The sequence below is a fragment of the Stylophora pistillata genome, chromosome 2, assembly GCF_964205215.1.
Source record: "Stylophora pistillata chromosome 2, jaStyPist1.2, whole genome shotgun sequence".
Classification (NCBI taxonomy): Eukaryota; Metazoa; Cnidaria; class Anthozoa; order Scleractinia; family Pocilloporidae; genus Stylophora; species Stylophora pistillata.
In genome coordinates this window covers 36,075,708-36,092,570 of record NC_142520.1, presented here as the reverse complement: position 1 = coordinate 36,092,570, position 16,863 = coordinate 36,075,708, and the positions used below count along the sequence as shown (strand labels likewise).

The window sequence follows — 16,863 nt, the reverse complement described above, 5'->3', positions numbered from 1 at the left end:
CTCATAATAAACTTAGTGTTCTTTGGATCTATTTTTTACAACTCGTTAGCACTGAAACCACCGATACGCAACGTCTTGCCTTTAATATCAGTTTACAGTAAAATGCCTTGAAAAGAGGTTCATCAAAAGAGCGAAAACCAGAGTAGCAACAGCTCCTTACGAACCGCGCTTTCCGGATTATTTTTCAAAATGGCGGCGTCTGAAGTTGAATTTTTAGCACGGTTGGGGAAGTGTTTCAAACGGCCAAGGTACTCTTTGGAATCTCAGAACGCAGTTAGAGTAAGTTTTTATTCATACTGTTTAGAGAGAAAGATAAATATCATATAGCTTCTATGGCACACCTCATTAAAGATTAATACAAAAGGAAGTCCTATACGTAACAGCTACAGTGGAATCCCGATTTCTCGAACCTCCAGAGGAAACGCAAATTGGTTCGATAAATCGAGAGTTCGAGAAATCGGGGGTGAAATTACAAGTGAAGCAAATCCAAGGGAAACAAGGTTTAGTTCGAGATATCGGGAGGTTCGAGAAACCGAGGGTTCGAGAAATCGTGATTCCTCTGTATGCCACAAGCATGGGTGAAAATGTCATATAAGACACTGTTTAAAGTCTCTCGAGCTACGCGGGTGCGCAAAACAGGTGAAGATGTAGCATTGAAATCGTCCCATAAGTCTTTACACTCCTAGATCGATCAAAAGATGTTTTTTTTTTTAACTCATCAGTTGAAATGGATTAACTTCTTTTTGAAATTCTTTCTTCGCTTTGACGTAAATATATTATTGTTCGCGGTCGAAAAGTCTTCCGGTTCTTTTGAACTTAAACTTGTGGTTTCTGGTGACAGTATTGGTACGGTGAATTTTGACCCCCAGGTGTTTTCAGTTTCAAGACAAATCATCAGAACAATTATTCACGGGACGCTATCCACAAAAGAAAAGCTCCCTTCCCCCCCTTCCCAGCCCCCCCCCCAAAAAAACCGAAAAGTAAAAACAAGAAGTTAACTCTAAAATAAAACGCGTTTAAAATGAGTTTATAATCAGAAAACACACATTCGTAATCATGTGGCGATGTTTTGGTCTAAAACAAATTACACCATAAATTATTTATAGTTTCTTGTTGCTCCGATTAGAGCATGAATTTTTAAGAGGCTGTGAACATTTTATCAAGATGTGTGAAACATAAATGAGACAATATTTAAAAAGCATTTTGGGTCCTTTTAAATGATCTTTAAAGTGCTGCCCTATTCGTTAAAAAAGGGGCGTTTTCTGCAATTTCCTCGCGTGGTGTTTTCTCCATAGAAACCCCGGCGTTTTTCGGATGAATGATATAGGTAAATTTAGGCCGCATTTGAATATTTCTACTGTGTGTTGACATTGCACGTGATTTTAAACTTTAAAAGCCTTAACGTCAATCATCAAAAAGAAAAACATTTGTTTTTGTCTCCGAAGCATTTTTTCACTTTAATGGGGAACGAATTGAAGAAGATGAGGGATGTTTATAATAGGAATATAAACAAATTGAAAACCTTGACCAAATTAGTATGAAAGTCACTGCGAATGTGGACAACAATTTAATTAGCATGACAAAGGGCTTAGTTGTCCTAACCCACCTTTTAAAGGTGTTTGCACGGAACGACCCCACTATTATGTTTCTTTTGTGACAGTCAAATGTTTAATTCTGTTCGTCTGTTACGGAGCATGCCGAGCCTATTAAGTTTCACTCGACTTCGGCTCAGACAATTTTTCGCTCTGTTGCTTTCAAGAGGTAACCGCAGAATGTAAACACGCTGTACTTCAAGAAGGCGACTGTCACAGAGGAAGTCGAAACCGCGATAAGCGCTGCGCTGTAGCCCGATCGGCGCAAACGCACGTCAGCGCTTGTCGAGAATCGACTAGCATACGTCGAAGAGAAGGAAAAAATTGGAAAGGGTGCACGAGAGATGAGTTAATTACTAGTGATATCGTTCAAAGGAGAGCGTCGTCAATTGAAGTATGGAATTCGTTGAAAGGGTTTTACGAGTTGCCATCTGTAGTTTGTTAATTTACGGTTGTTTCGAAGGAAACGTTGTTCAAATCGGAGCCCAGAAAGCGGCTCTCAGCGAAAGTACAAACAACGGAGGCGGGGAAGAAATAAGTATTGTGCTTTTAAACGATGAATTTCGCAAAATATCGAAGAGCGAACACAGGACGATAACAAAGAGAGACGTCGAAAGTAAGGAACCTGTAGATGACGAAGATACAAACATTCTTGCAAATGTTTCAATCGTCTCGCCAAGCAAGGTTAAGATTGATATATCACCAACGAGAAAATATGAAGGAAATTCGAGCGATACCGTCGCTATTAATCCGCAATACAGGACTCCAGGCATAATGAGTGCCAGCATCGATGCTATAGTTACAACAAGGTTCGTAAAAAGCTCAATTCATACAACCTCCATTGTTTCATCTAAAATTCGCGCTACTGAAACTTTCAGTGAATTACTCAGCCGCTCAGCGATTATAAATCCTAAAAAACTGCCAACAACCCGACCCATAACAGAAGAAGGGACTCCTAAAGGAGGCAGCGATGTAGAGACGCAAAAAGATCCGAAAGAAAGCGAAAGGAGGAAGACCCTCTTTGGATTTGTGACGATCGAAATTCTCGTGGCACTGCTGGCAGGCGCAGCTTGCGCTGTAATTCTGCTCATATTTTTGGTATATCGGCTGAAAAAGCGAAACGAAGGAAGCTATGAACTTCAGGAATCGATGAGCTTAAAAACAGCCGCATACGCAGAAGAAAAAGAGGTTTTTGTATAAATTGGTTGATGTGTTTACCTTTTGTTTCGACGTAAAGATCGATGTAGATTTGTGACTTTATTACAACCCCTTAATTTAATGGCTGTAATATAACTCGAGAGAGACAATTTCATTTCGAATGGCCAGTCGTTGAATTCGATAGAAAAATATTCGGCTTAAAAAGTGAACTCATCTTGAAGTATTCTTTGAGATTTTGCTGACAGCGTGTGAGCTGAAAGCTATTTCACTCAGCAGGTGTTTTGCAAGTTTTCGACTCGCCTGTGAAAAAGGGAAAGAAATTGCATAGACTAATCGACTCGATCTTTCGTTAAGAAGCGATAACGCTGATTTCCAAGCCTGTTAAATGGATATGTTCTAAAATGTATGAATAGTTCTCCGATAGAATTGTATTTATTATGCGTCGAAGAAAACTGTAGACAAAAGAAATAGAAGTTTTAATATGGAATATGCAAATATTTGAATTGGAGAGTGGCGATGGCGTAAAAGTCATTTTTAAAACCTATTTACATGGTGTGTACTATAACGATATTTTATCGGATAAGATGAAAAATTTTTTCTCTGGAATATATGTGACTTTCTATGACGTTTAAGAAACTGAAAAAAGCATTTTCAAAATTTCATTTTCGATGGCTATTGTCTTTATCATAATTGTTACTGTTTTCAGAATTTCAATTCTGTTTTCATTAATAATTCCCTGCTGTTGAATACAGCTCAAACTGGAAACGATCGGTTTAAGCTGGAAGAAATTAGACTAGTAAATTAACCATGTCTTTTCCTACTATAATTTCGACCAAGTCTTGATAACATTAAGCCTTGCTGAAAAAATTTCGAAATTTGTTAAACAAGAGACAAATCAGGTGTGGGATTATATTAGTATTTTTTTTAGCAGTGTTTTTAATTTTCCAAAAAACGACACTCCCTATCGACACATAAGCTATAATTATAATCACCAATACAACTAGAAAGATGGATTGCGGAGTTCAACGAAGAACGTAACCTTTTCAAGCGATAAGACAAGAAGAAATGATATTGTGCGACTTTTGGCCTCTCAATGTAATTAAAAACAAAAAATTTAAGTTGCTTTGGCATTTCCGGACTCTTTATATTGCTAGCTTAGTTTACTTAAGCTCTGTTGTTATTTAGCTTTGTGCTGTTTTAGTTTGAATGAAAATGTTATCTTGAAAGAAAGACATTTCATGTAATAGAAGTGCAAAAATGAATGGAATTTTTAAATGTTTTTTTCCCTAGTCAAAGAACATTGTTGTCTATCCATGTTTTCTTTCCTGACAATATTGGTTTGGTGACGATGAAAATGCTAAGAAACAAGATAACTTAAGCCTTCTTTGGCAACGTTTTAATGACTTATTTTTGCGGTAATTTTTCTGTCAGCACTTGATTTAATTGCCATTTCTAATCAAAAACAAAACTATCAACACAACAGCTTTTGTGCCTTTGCTTAAGAAGCAATAATTATCAGATTCCGAAATCAAAGTGGATTTGAGCTTTTTCCAAAATGCGCAACGATTAGTTTGCTTTGTTGAGTCCTGGTTAACTAGTTATGTGCGCAGATTAATCTGTTTTCCGCAAGATTTTCGTGGAACCCTGTTCGTTTCCGCTAAATTCATAATCTCAAGATTAAAATACGAAATCCTTTGTCTGCCACCGACTTGCCAGTGATTGGTTTTTTTAGGATCTTCGAGCAGTTGACAACTGGGTGTTGAAAGTAATCCTAGTTTGCATTGGTTTTGCTTTACTTCGCTCTGTGATTGGTCTAGAAAAACTCGCGCCACTCTCTCAACCAATCAGATGCAGAACTGACACCAATCATAACTTGGTTGCCTTCGTTTTCCCGCGCTTTTGGCAGCTCGGTTGTTTTTTACCGCGGGTTCTCACGGGCCTTTTAAGATATTTTCCTTTCTTTTGATTGGCTGTTATGATTACTTTGATTTTGATTTAATGATCGATACTCAATCGAAGAGCGCTCTATGCTGAGCACTAACGAGCTTTCTGTTTTTCTTTACTCTTCTATTTTTTCAGTCTCATGATACCACTCCTAAATTCTTGTTTATTTGTTTGTTGGATTCTTACAAATTCGAGAGAAATAGTGTGAGAAAAATTTAAATGACCTTGGCCTTTCATCAATTTAGCCCAAGCTTACGATTTTTCTTCTACGCCCCCACCCACCCCTCCCCCAAACAAAGAAATAGAAACGATAATAATAATAATGATAATAGGGAAGCAGGGATGGGGGTAGTAGTGAGACGCTCGCCTCCCACCAATGTGGCCTGGGTTCGATTCCCGGACCCGACGCCATAAGTGGGTTGAGTTTGTGTTGGTTCTCTTCTCTCCTTCGAGGGTTTTTCTCCGGGTTCTCCGGTTTTCCTCCCTCACCAAAATCCAACATACAACTGATTCCAGCTGGTTGTAAGCTGTGCTCCAAGATCACACATGGACCGTTATAGCGGCTGCCAGAGGCGCCATTGTAAGCTTTCGGTTCGACCTTGTTGAGCTGCGTCGTTGCTGTACTTTGCGACGGCGATTAGCGGTGAAAATTATTATTATTAATATTATTATCATTATTTGATAGAAAGAAATTGTTGACGCACTCCTTTGGTGTGGCTTTGCTAACAGAAAATTCTTGCGTAAAATTAATTTCCAAACATTTTTGTTTTCATTTAGCTACAATATCAGTGAATCATTCGATCCCCAGATGAAGAAAACACATCGCATACCGTTACACTCGTCTGGTATGATCACGTCCTTATAGCGTCTAATAATGGTAAAATGATGTTTAGATTTTTCGTCTCATCCCCAATTTGGTGTGCTATTCAGGTGTTCCGGAGGTCAGACTACTTCCCTTCTTTGGATCGAACAAGGCGTCTCTGAAGATAAGAAACTGTCTGTGTGAAAGCAACAGCTTGATGTTGGGTGAAAAGCATTTAAATTCGCTGTGTCTTTACGTTTTCGGCTTATTACTCCTTTATTGTTTGTCTATCTGAGCAAACTTGGTTCTTTTCCTCCTGGAATTCCGGCACCCTAGGAAATTTTCTTCGAACACAAAAATCATGTACTGACCACCTCCTTCTAAACATATACATTTAAGATAGGATAGGATAACTTTATTTATACACGGTTTTTCCATCAGTTGATTTAGTTAATTCTATATTAGAAACCTATCTATCTAACTACAATAATAATTTGATAATAACAATTCAAATAAAAGAAATAAATAAAAAACTCTGCTTTCCATGGAAGCCGTGTCTAAAATTTACTTAAAATTAAGATCTTACTTTAAACTGTGGCCGGATTTAATTTATATTTGAAATCAGTCAGCGAAGACGCTTGTCTTAGGTCTACAGGTAAGTTGTTGCACAATTGAGCTCCGCTGTACAAAAAACTTCTCTTGAGATAGTCAGTTCGAGGTATTGGAAGAACTAATTTGTTTTCGGTATTCCTTAAACGATAAGCACTTACACTGTCACGATATACAAATCTTGATCTCAGATAATCAGGTGTCATACCATGTAATGTTTTTTGTACATTAGGATAGATTTCTGTTCCAATCTTTGATAGTAGAGTCTTCGCCACCCTAGGGCCCGGAACAAATCATCCAAATTACTATCATAGCTCGCTGACATTAGGATGCGAGCTGCCCGATTTTGCAGCCTTTTCAGCTTTTCAGAAAGGCCTTTGTTACAGTTTCCCCACACTATGTTGCAATAATCAAAATGTGGTCGAATAAAGCTATTATAAACTTTAATTAAAACATTAAATGGAGTGAGATGCTGAATTCGTTTAATCGCACCAATGGCACAAGCTATCCTCTTAGAGATGTTTTCAATATGACACTCCCAATTTATATTTTGATCGACATAAACTCCAAGGGATTTAGCGGAGGTTATTTGTTCGTAACTTCTGCCTTGATGCAATAAGCAAGAACTCAGTTTTTGTCATATTCAGGGTAAGTTTGTCAGCAGAGAGCCATTCGTATACATTGCTCAGGTCGTGATTAAGGCAATAATTTATATGCTCAATGTCAGTACTGGCAAGCGTCGGGCTGGTATCATCTGCATACATTCTAGGTTCTGAATGTGTCAAACAATGTGGTAAGTCATTAATAGATACCAAGAACAAAAGATGTCCCAAAATTATTCCCTAGGGAACACCACATCTCAGACATTTCGGAGTTGACTTACAAGAATTTAAATGACAAATCTATGTTCGGTTATCTAAATAACAAGCAAACCATTGATGGCTGGTTCAACAAATCCCATAGTATTGCAGTTTTCGTAATAAAATATCGTGATCTACTGTATCACGATACCTTTATTACCTTATTTACCTTTCTAAATTCGCTGCCAAATGTGATCCGTCTTTATCCCTCCCATCCCTCGACTATCTAAATTCCTGTTCAGTTCAGTGTTATTTCTTTGGTGTTTGTTTGTCTTTGTGAGGTTTTCGTACCGTTAAAAATAATTACAGAGGTCCAAGAAGTATCGTGACTTAGCCGATTCCTTAAAAGTGCCGCGGTACTTAGCGACCTCTCAACGCGATCTTATCTTGATTGATTTTAAATGGTTTTTAAAAATAGCCAAATCTTGGTTAATGCATACAAAAATTAAAGTTAATTTCCCAAATTCAATCCGTTTTGATCTCTTTCATTCCTGGCCATCCTCGATCCCAAATAGTTTAAAGCTTCACTTTTGTAATTTTCTGATCTCATCACATTTATTTTTACAGAGGGCTGGCTCTTAAAGATTCCATAACAGTTGCACCCAGACGCACTTACTCAGCCACGCCTGAATAGGTAATAGAACATGCAAATCGACTCACTTCTCTCTATTTTTCTTTCTTTTGTTTTTACTCGTCAGGTATTATTTTAAGCATCATTATTTTTCAAAGGTTTTGCTTCCGTTCTATTGTAATTTTCAACTAGTGTTTCAGAAAACGGGCGCACAGCAGTCATCAAGTCAAGAATATTCCTTGGGCGACACCGGCTGAAGTTTCGTTTTGGTAAATGAAGTAATTCGCAAAAAATGGGCCAAGTATAGTTCATAAATACTGTATATATACAAAAAAAAAAAAAAAAAAAAAAAACCTATTTGATATGCACCGATAAACTTTACATATTCGCTTCTGAAAGTGAAAAAATTACTGACTGTTGCACAAACAGAAGTTCGCCGAAATCAAATCCTCAGAGTTTCCAAGATGACCTCTCAACAGATTACCACCAACGTAGTTCGTAGAACTTATTTGAATTCCAGAAAAGGGTTCCGCCTGCGAGTAACGGATGATTTGGTCGATGGGAGTCAAAATTATGACAGTGATGTTTACAGTAAGTGGAATCCTTTACGTTAAATTTAGACATAGGTTTAAGCTATAAGGCAATCAACCATTGCAATCTTCCACCATTAATTTAATCTTCAATGAAGCTGGAAAGATGGTTGAGCCGGTAAAAGTTTGATTGGTTGTCAAGAATGATCCCACTGAAGCGATCTTGTAATGGCAGTTCCTGTTGCTAACTAACGTAACAGATTGAGACGTCGTTAGTTCTTCGCCAAAGGTCCATAATTTGGGAATTTGCTAGACCAACCTGATAAGCTTTTTAAAATAGCCCTAACGATTGGGCTTCATTGCCAGTAGCTTGCCAGGGCAACTGAACATCTTTGTCCCACCACTGTTACTTAGAAGGTGAAGAGTGGGTCGTTTGAGAGTATTCAGTGGTACCGGAGTGAAAGTTTGGCGAGAAATCATTTCAGTTACCGGCCGGCCATAATTTATCGTCTCGATAAGGGGGGAAGGGGAGGGGCTGATTTTCTCCTCCTCTGTTAGGTCCTGTAGTATTTTAAATTCCCCCCTCCCCTTACTGGTAGTCAATTTTCTATAGTCTCCTCTTTAACTAAGTCAGAGATGACTGATCCTCCCTCCCGGTTCCCCCTGAAAACCATTTAACCCCCCCAAATCCTCCACCATCCCTCCCCTCCCTGACGATAGATACGACTGGTCCCTTACTGCTGAGAGCTCAAAGTGAAATACAAAGGTCCATCAAAATTTCCATTAAAAGAAAAAAAAACGGCTCATTTAAATTCATAAAGCTTGATACAAAAGAAATTCCGAAAATGAACGCAGAGAGAACTTGAAAATATTCACACTATACGCTACTTATTTTCTTCTCAGAAGTTTCAAGATTTTCATGTTAGCTTATTATTCGAGTGGGTGGTAGTTTTCTAGATGTTGTGTGAATGATGATTCCACAGACGTTTAAAGCGTAGCGTCATGGGTGACAATTGAAAGCAAAGAGTAATTTTTTTTCATGGAATCTTTCTTTGAACGCGCGCTCCTAACGTCCGCGTTGGGTGGAGGGTTGAGAAGCATGTCGGGAAAAAACACATGGAATGTCTTTATCGATTTAGAAATAGAGATTTCTTTTCGTATGCAGTTTAATCCCCAAATCTTCGATAAAGAGAAAGGGGGGGGGGGGGAGACAGATCGTCAGACATTTTTTAACGATAAATGTTTTACGACTAACTCTTAAAATTTGTCAGTTGTTACACCTAACGTTTAAATTTTTTGGCCGTTTTACGGCTAATGGTCAGGCCCTCTACTGAATAAAGTTTTTCTTTGTTTATGCTACAGCTACTCTTCAAATGGCTTCTGTTGCTCCTGGAGAAGTCGTGTTTCGTGGAGAGGTATCCAATAAGTACATTGGCATGGACAGTAACGGAAACATCGTAACATATGTGAGTAGAAACTTCATCTAATTCTGATGATGGATTTACGCAAGAGTATTTGCTGACTGTCGCACTTACTGGTGCGCCATCTCGAAGCTGCAAAAAAGGAATATAGCCAACCGAGGCAAAATTCTCCTTTGAACTATATTCCACAGGGAATCATTCTCCAGTTAAAAACTTTTAGACCCTAATCATGTGTAGTCTCTTGAAAATAGTGTCAAATGTACCTTGTCCACTACTTGAATGTTTTGTTAGGGAACGAATAACGCCCAATGGAATATTCATTAAAGAAAACGAGAACTGGTTAATTCCTATTCGTCTGGCTTCTTCCGAATCGTAAATGATCCAAGTAACTCATATCATGTTGGATCCAGTCTCTTAGCTTTATCCTCTAACTTTTAGCTTGGGGATTTTTTTGTGGGGGAGGGGAGAGGGGGGAGGAATTTCACATTTTTTTTAAAATTAAAAACAAACGAACGATAAACAAAAACAAAAGTAGTGCAACAGTGACCTTGAAAATCAAGTTTGGATTCTTTGAGATCATCGTTGCAAAATTTTGGGCATCGGTTTTCCAGTTTCCTTTTGGAAATTCTGGATTATATTGGTGATTTAAAAGCGATCTCAACTGAAATTATATCTATTCAGATATTTTCAAAAGGCTTTAAAAAAATATTTCTTTAACTCAAAAGGCGGGTTAAGTTAAAATCTCACAAATTCCCAAATAATGATTTATCACACTACATTTTCTCATTAACGAGATAATTTTTCGTTTTCATATTTCAACGCTGAATGTCCAATCAATGTACTCTGCCAGTGTGCACACTGAAAACTTTGCATATATGTTACGACGAAAGAAAACGAAATTATCCCAATTGAAAGATTCCATAATTTATCTTTGAACAGAATTCCTTGTTGGAGGACTGTGTATTCAAAGAACATCAGGACGCGAATGGTTACAGTTCTTTCGAGTCTAAACCCCACCCAGGATGGTTTCTGGGGCTGACAAATGATGGCAAAACAAAACCTGGACCCAAGTCCGCACGCGGCCATAGAGCAGTGGAATTTTTACCATCTAATGTTTAAGAAATCAGAATCAATGTTATCAATGTTTTTACCTAATTACGATGTTCCAAAATAATTACATGCTGGGATAAATAGACTATTCAATAAATGAGTCATGAATTGATGCCGATAATTGAGCTGTGTGTCCACTTGTTTTGCCAAAATATATTTAATTTCTATAATTACGGGATGGCATTTCTTTGTAGTTTTGCACTTTGGTGACTGGTCAAGTTTTTCTATGAACAGACCATTGTTACTCTATTGACCTCCTCACTACCAAGATCGTTATGTTTATTTTCCACATTATCTGCTATACATTTTCTTATACAGTTTAGGAAAATTGATATTCAATCATTAGGAACCTCGCATTAAATTTGATTTCTTCTTTCTTCCAATCACCGTTCTGCTTGGAAATGTAACATTCTTGTTGGGAAAAAAAAATCCTTTTTGATCACGCCTGCGAAAGGTTAATTACTAGGGTGTACAATGATCTGCGTAGGCAACATATAGCGGAGGAGAGACTGGGGACGAAGACACGCATAGGTAAATGTTGTAGAAAGCTTTTGCAAAGTTGTGATCACAAACAGTCCACGCGTTTTACACGGTAACGAAAGTGAAACGCTAGCTCTTCCACCCAGCAGGATCTCGACAACGTTTTCTCGAAGAAATTTTTTTTAACTCAGAGCCTGTACGGTGACAGGTTAATTTCCGTATCTGATAGCATCATGAGCGAGTTGTCAGTGAGTTATTCACGTGAAACCCGTTTGAAATGTCGGCATGGTTTCTACCTTAAAGTGACAGAGAGCAGAGTCGAGGGAACACGAGATAGTGAAGATCGTTATGGTGAGTAGAGGTTTTATTTATGATTCTTTACCCGGCTTAAATTACCAGTTGTTCTGGTAAGTAAATGGTTACCGTAAATGGTAAAATCGATTGACATAGGACCACTCCCATGCGCTGGCAAGGTAGGTAACGAGAATTCAGTGAACTATCCACAAGGAGTGAAATATCTCCTTGAAAGGAAAAGAAAATTAATCGGATCCATTAAATCAATAACAAAGTTAAAACGTTTGTTCCGTTTGCGTGAATTTGGAGCTGAAATTATGAAACTAGATTCAAACCTGTTTTCTTCTTTTGTAATATCCATATATGTATAAATGTATTTCGCGCCAGCATTGTTTCAGATTATTCGATTAATATTGCTTTAGTTTATACCACTGAAAGATATTTAGCATTTCGAAAGTCCCAACGGAAAACAAAATGCCCTTTTTAAATCATGCATTAGAACTGAGTCCATAGCTTGATGACCAAGTGTAACCGCCGGATGGGATTTCTTAACTAAACGATGTTGTCAGTCGTGGACAATTTTAAAAAGACTGCACATTTTCTCATCTCCTTTTTTTGAACTGCTTCCCTGAGCTTTATTTCTAAGGCATTTTTCAGTTTCAAAAAAATTCATCAGAGACAAAAGCAAAATGTCAGTGGAAGACGTACACTTACTCATTCTATCTTTTTAGAATGATTTACATCTTGAAACTAAAAGGCAGGAACTTGCGAAAATGTAAGAAAATCTCATTAACACTAGTCTCGAATTAATTAAAGTCGTAAAAACATTAAAATTGCTTCACATTACAAACCATGTTCTTCTAAATCCCGAAAAGTGGGCCGCTCAGTGAGGAAACGGACTGCAAGCAGCACCATCTGATCCCTGAAAAGGTGACAGATATCATAAAATCAACACAGTATAGCACAAAACATGCACAAAAGCTTTGAATACTACAGCAAAAGAAACTCGCTACCTACCAACGAGCAATGTAAACCTCGCGGAATTTCAAACATACTCGGATTAAACAGTTGAGTCAAATGGGAGAAAGTGACGAGCGTGTGCAACTATTTCCACTCGCCATTGTTTTTTTTTTTTAACTCTTTTTGTTGAATTGAAATACGAAAAGAGAATGATAGCCATGAAAATGAATCAATGAAATGAATGAATGAATGAAACTTGTATTAACGACGTGCGAGGCCTTGGACGTTATTACCATTATTAAATACACCCACATTAAACAATCGAGCAAATGACGATACTCTTCTAGATGATACAACGGCGCCGGGAGGCTTCGGATGTTAATAACGGGTTACAACATGCTCTCGTTAACATTGCATCGCATAGTGAGCCTCTAATTGAATATAGCTTTTGCCAGTTTTAAGCAATAAAAAGGAAAAGACAGTGGGAAGTGGGATGTTTACTTCAGTTACGAAAGCAACAGTCGCCCCACCATCCACCCCACCGTGACTATTTGCATCCTAAAAATTCTACTAGAATCATCCGCCACGGGGAGGATTTGTCGTATCGTCAGTTTTGTTTCTGCCATTGTTCCAAAGTGGCCATATACGGTCATTTTTAATCATATAACAAAGCCTATTGCAATCAAAGTTGATCCACTTCTATTGATACGACGTTCTTCTAGTAGATTTCTAATAGATTTCCGTAAGTTTCTTAGCCCATAAATTCAAATTTCGATCATTTTTAGTGTGTTCCAGGTTCCCTCTGTCAAACCTGAATCAAATTGCCACATGATAAAGACACTTGTGGGTGGGACAACAAACATTCGTTTAGAAAGCCCGGCGTTATCCTGGGTAAGAATGAAAGACTAAAAAAAAAATCACTAATATCTCTGTTCTGACTATCTTGTAGCTACTCTCACCATGGAATCCGTTAAAACAGCTGAGGTGATGCTTAGAGGAAACGCATCAGGAAATTACATCGCGATGAACGCCAAGGGAGAGATGTACAGTACAGTAAGTGAAAAGCATAATAGGGTGGCACTTTACTTGGGGTATGTTTCCCTCTTCTAAGGATTTAAGCCAAAAGGATGATTGTTTAGAAGAGGGAGGCATACCCTCATTTAAGTGGGGGCATAAGGAAAAAAAAACCGTCCAATCCAGCTGACATTATACAGTGGCCAGGTTGCGATCTCCCGCTATTCAAAGGGACTACGTCATAGACAGACGATGAGGAGATAAAAGACTTTAAATCTTACCTCAGTCATAAAATCAACGACAAGTAATAGTAATAATAATAATAATAATGATAATAATAATAATAACGGTTTAAAATCAGTACATCCATGGTAAGGTTTTTCGCTCGACATTTTCTCTTATTTGTATTCGTTCCTGTCTTCAGTTTATTAACTTCATCTATGTTTTCAACAGAATAGTCCAACCCGCCCGGAATGCGTCTTCAAAGAGATTTTTGAGACGAAGTACAATTCTTACCAATCAACGTTGAATCCTGCCTGGTACTTAGCTCTGACAAAACAAGGCGAGGCGAAGTCTGGGCCTAAAACTAAACCCGGACAGAGGGCTGTTGGGTTTATAGCTGAATAAACAATGGGACTGAATACAAAGAAAGTTTATAAGTACTTTGTAATTCATGTAAAACCAATAAAAAGATGTTTATGAAATGGAGTCTGCGGGTTTTGCGTGTTTTTTGCTTTTGTTCTTGTTCTTGTTTTTGTTGAACTCACACCTCCATATTAACGTTCTGTAAAGTTGTCTCGAGGGCGAGAGTTCTCAAGTACCAGAGACCGTTTGAACGGGTGTACAGCGTTGGCTTCTGCCCATACTCCGAAGGTTTTCTCTGACTTCCAAGATAGATGAGATAATGACTTAGATAATGACTTTATTGGATAACACAATTACTGGTAGAACCAGTAGTTCTCATTGTGGTCCCAGCAAACAACTGAAACAAATAATTCAAATTAAACATAGCACATGTGGCAAAAATACGAAGAAAACTACAATTAAAAATTAAAAATTCATTAAAAATTTGTGCTTTTTGTAAAATTATCCACTCTAGAGTTGCGATAATCAATTTAATTTAATCACTTTATTTAATCACGGAATCCTTATCACTAAAGGAAAAGTGGTCTTCAAAAGAGCCGTGCTTATTAACCCTAAACATCTAGTACCTAATACTTTACAACTATGACTTAAAAACTACAATCTATTAAGAAGAAATCTTAAAGTAAGTTATTAATATTATATAATAGAAGAATAAAAGCTATTTAAGGTAGTGGCTGTTCCATACTGCTACACCCCTATAACGAAAACTCTTTTGAGGGCCTCAGTATTCGGCCGCGGAATAAACAAGTTGTGTTGGGCGCCCCGTAAATTATGCCTGTGGATGGTATTTACGCTGGTGAATTTGTCAGATAGGTATTCGGGTACAAGGTTATTAGCAGTTTTAAACATTAAAGATTTCAACTGTTTTGCACGTCTGTCAGTGAAGCTTTCCCATTTGAGGGCACGAAGAATCTGGGTAGATCTGACATCCCAACCAGACCCTGTTATTATACGTGCCGCCCTGTTTTGTAGTTTCTCCAGTTTTTGACTGAGGCCATTTCCGATATATCAGCACACAGCGCTGCAATAGTCGAAATGTGGAAGAACCAGTGACTTATAAATTGTGACCAGGGTACCTTGGGGACATATCGGTCTTAGCTTCCTAAGGGCAGCAAGTACTTTAGCAATTTTACTGGCGACCTTGGAGATATGGGGTTCCCATGAGAGTGTTTGATCCACCTGAACACCAAGACATTTGTAACTATTGACTCTTTCAATTAAGTGTCCATCAAGGTAAATACAAGGTTCACTAGGGGGCGAAGAGATTTTGTACCTTGTGCCTGTAAACAGACACTTCGTCTTGAGGACGTTAAGATTTAAACGGTTAGAGTCAAGCCATTGTTTCAGATTGCTCAGATCGTGGGTCAGGGATGAAAACAGCTCTTCAGGGTCATTGGAGGCAAACGTGAGATTAGTGTCATCGGCGTACATCCTCACATCTGACAGAAGGTCACAGTTGGGAAGGTTATTAATGTATAATAGAAATAGTAGGGGCCCGAGGATTGAACCTTGGGGCACCCCACAACGTATGCGACTAGTTTCAGAATTTACATTATTAATAACTATGACCTGAGTTCTGTCAGTGAGGTAGTCTCGAAAAAGGTTAAGGCTTACATCCCTAAACCCATACAACTCCAGCTTTGACAAAAGGATCTCATGGTCAATAGTGTCAAATGCCTTTTTTAAATCTATAAACAGAATGGCATTCGTCAAACGATTGTCGATGTTGAGATACCAATTGTCTGTGATATCAATGAGAGCCGACAGAGTAGAGTGCATGGGTCTAAAGCCAGACTGATATTTAGAAAGTAGATTATTCTCATTTATATATGAGTATACCTGATTGAAAATTGCTTTTTCAAAGAGCTTAGCTATTACAGAAAGGACAGAAATAGGCCTTTAGTTTGCTGGATCAACCCTCGAGTCAGCTTTGTAAATTGGAGTTACTCTAGCACACTTCCAGTCGTTGGGAATGATTCCAGTGGAAAAAACTAAATTAAATATATGAGTCAAAGAAGATGCAATGAATGTAAACGATAACTTTAGGAGGGAAGTTGGGATCCCATCAAGTCCATCAGCCTTGGGCACAGGGATATCATTCACAAGTTTACACAGTTCATCAATAGTAAGTAATTTTAGCTCGAAGGTATTGTCACGAGATTCAACAAAATCACGAAAGCTGACCCGAGGGGGATTAATTGGAGACGCTAAGCTGAGGCCTATCCCGGTAAAATACCTGTTGAATGCGTTGCTGAGCTCATGGGGGTCAGTTATCACCGCTTCACCAATGATCAATTTTGTTACCTGAGCAAAGTTTTTCTTACGCGATAGTAGTGTATTAATTCCATTCTAAATTGCCTTTGCTTTCCCAACGTTATCCTCAAAGTAAGAATGATAGTAATCCTTCTTGGAAGCCTTAATAGAATGGTTGACTCGATTCTTAAGCCGCTGCTCATTTCGATTGATCATCAGTGATATAGTGGCGATTCGCTTTATTCTATCTCTTTCCCGCATCAATCGCAAGATTTCAGGAGTGAGCCATGGAGCTTTAGTGTTTCTAACTCTCTTTTTCCTAACCGGTGCATGAAGGTTGGCCACTGTTAAGATTGGCCACCGATCTATATATTTCTTGTATAGTTGATTTCTAAATTTACAAAGGGAAGAAGACCCCTTATAGATTCTCCTCCTTTCACTGACTAGCCCCGTTAAATCAAGGAGAAATGTATTTTCTTGTTGTTTCTTACCTTGGTAATAAGTCTTACAGCCACCATCTTCAATTGCGTCTGTCGGCTATCCTCTTTGAAAGAACCTGTTTTTTACACGAGCGACGTAGGACAGAGAAAACAATGAAGTCAAACCAACCTCGTTCCAAG

At 38.2% G+C, this 16,863-nt stretch overlaps 3 protein-coding genes across 3 annotated transcripts; all 3 read left to right on the top strand.

Annotated features, from left to right (window-relative positions):
* Nucleotides 1-1,607: 1,607 nt before the first annotated feature.
* On the top strand, nt 1,608-4,039 carry LOC111346529 (uncharacterized). Its single transcript, XM_022953815.2, has one exon. The coding sequence runs from the start codon at nt 1,989-1,991 to the stop codon at nt 2,790-2,792; it is 804 nt and encodes a 267-aa protein (XP_022809550.2). The 5' UTR covers nt 1,608-1,988; the 3' UTR covers nt 2,793-4,039.
* A 2,132-nt stretch (nt 4,040-6,171) lies between these two features.
* Nucleotides 6,172-10,718, top strand: LOC111345914 (fibroblast growth factor 1). The gene is made up of 4 exons (XM_088748609.1): nt 6,172-6,753; nt 7,533-8,127; nt 9,429-9,532; nt 10,427-10,718. The coding sequence occupies exons 2-4, from the start codon at nt 8,001-8,003 to the stop codon at nt 10,604-10,606; spliced, it is 411 nt and encodes a 136-aa protein (XP_088604735.1). The 5' UTR covers nt 6,172-6,753; nt 7,533-8,000; the 3' UTR covers nt 10,607-10,718.
* Nucleotides 10,719-11,064: 346 nt separating this feature from the next.
* LOC111346944 (fibroblast growth factor 2) lies at nt 11,065-14,053 on the top strand. Its single transcript, XM_022954198.2, has 3 exons — nt 11,065-11,428; nt 13,281-13,384; nt 13,799-14,053. The coding sequence occupies exons 1-3, from the start codon at nt 11,311-11,313 to the stop codon at nt 13,970-13,972; spliced, it is 396 nt and encodes a 131-aa protein (XP_022809933.1). The 5' UTR covers nt 11,065-11,310; the 3' UTR covers nt 13,973-14,053.
* Nucleotides 14,054-16,863: the final 2,810 nt, after the last annotated feature.

Excerpts from the sequence above, each read along its gene's own strand:
- LOC111346529 (XM_022953815.2), top strand. The coding sequence starts at position 1,989 with ATGGAATTCGTTGAAAGGGTTTTACGAGTTGCCATCTGTAGTTTGTTA.
- LOC111345914 (XM_088748609.1), top strand. The coding sequence starts at position 8,001 with ATGACCTCTCAACAGATTACCACCAACGTAGTTCGTAGAACTTATTTG. Across the intron at positions 8,128-9,428 it reads TTATGACAGTGATGTTTACA|CTACTCTTCAAATGGCTTCT; the intron begins GTAAGTGGAATC and ends TTTATGCTACAG. Across the intron at positions 9,533-10,426 it reads ACGGAAACATCGTAACATAT|AATTCCTTGTTGGAGGACTG; the intron begins GTGAGTAGAAAC and ends ATCTTTGAACAG.
- LOC111346944 (XM_022954198.2), top strand. The coding sequence starts at position 11,311 with ATGAGCGAGTTGTCAGTGAGTTATTCACGTGAAACCCGTTTGAAATGT. Across the intron at positions 11,429-13,280 it reads AGATAGTGAAGATCGTTATG|CTACTCTCACCATGGAATCC; the intron begins GTGAGTAGAGGT and ends ACTATCTTGTAG. Across the intron at positions 13,385-13,798 it reads AGGGAGAGATGTACAGTACA|AATAGTCCAACCCGCCCGGA; the intron begins GTAAGTGAAAAG and ends TGTTTTCAACAG.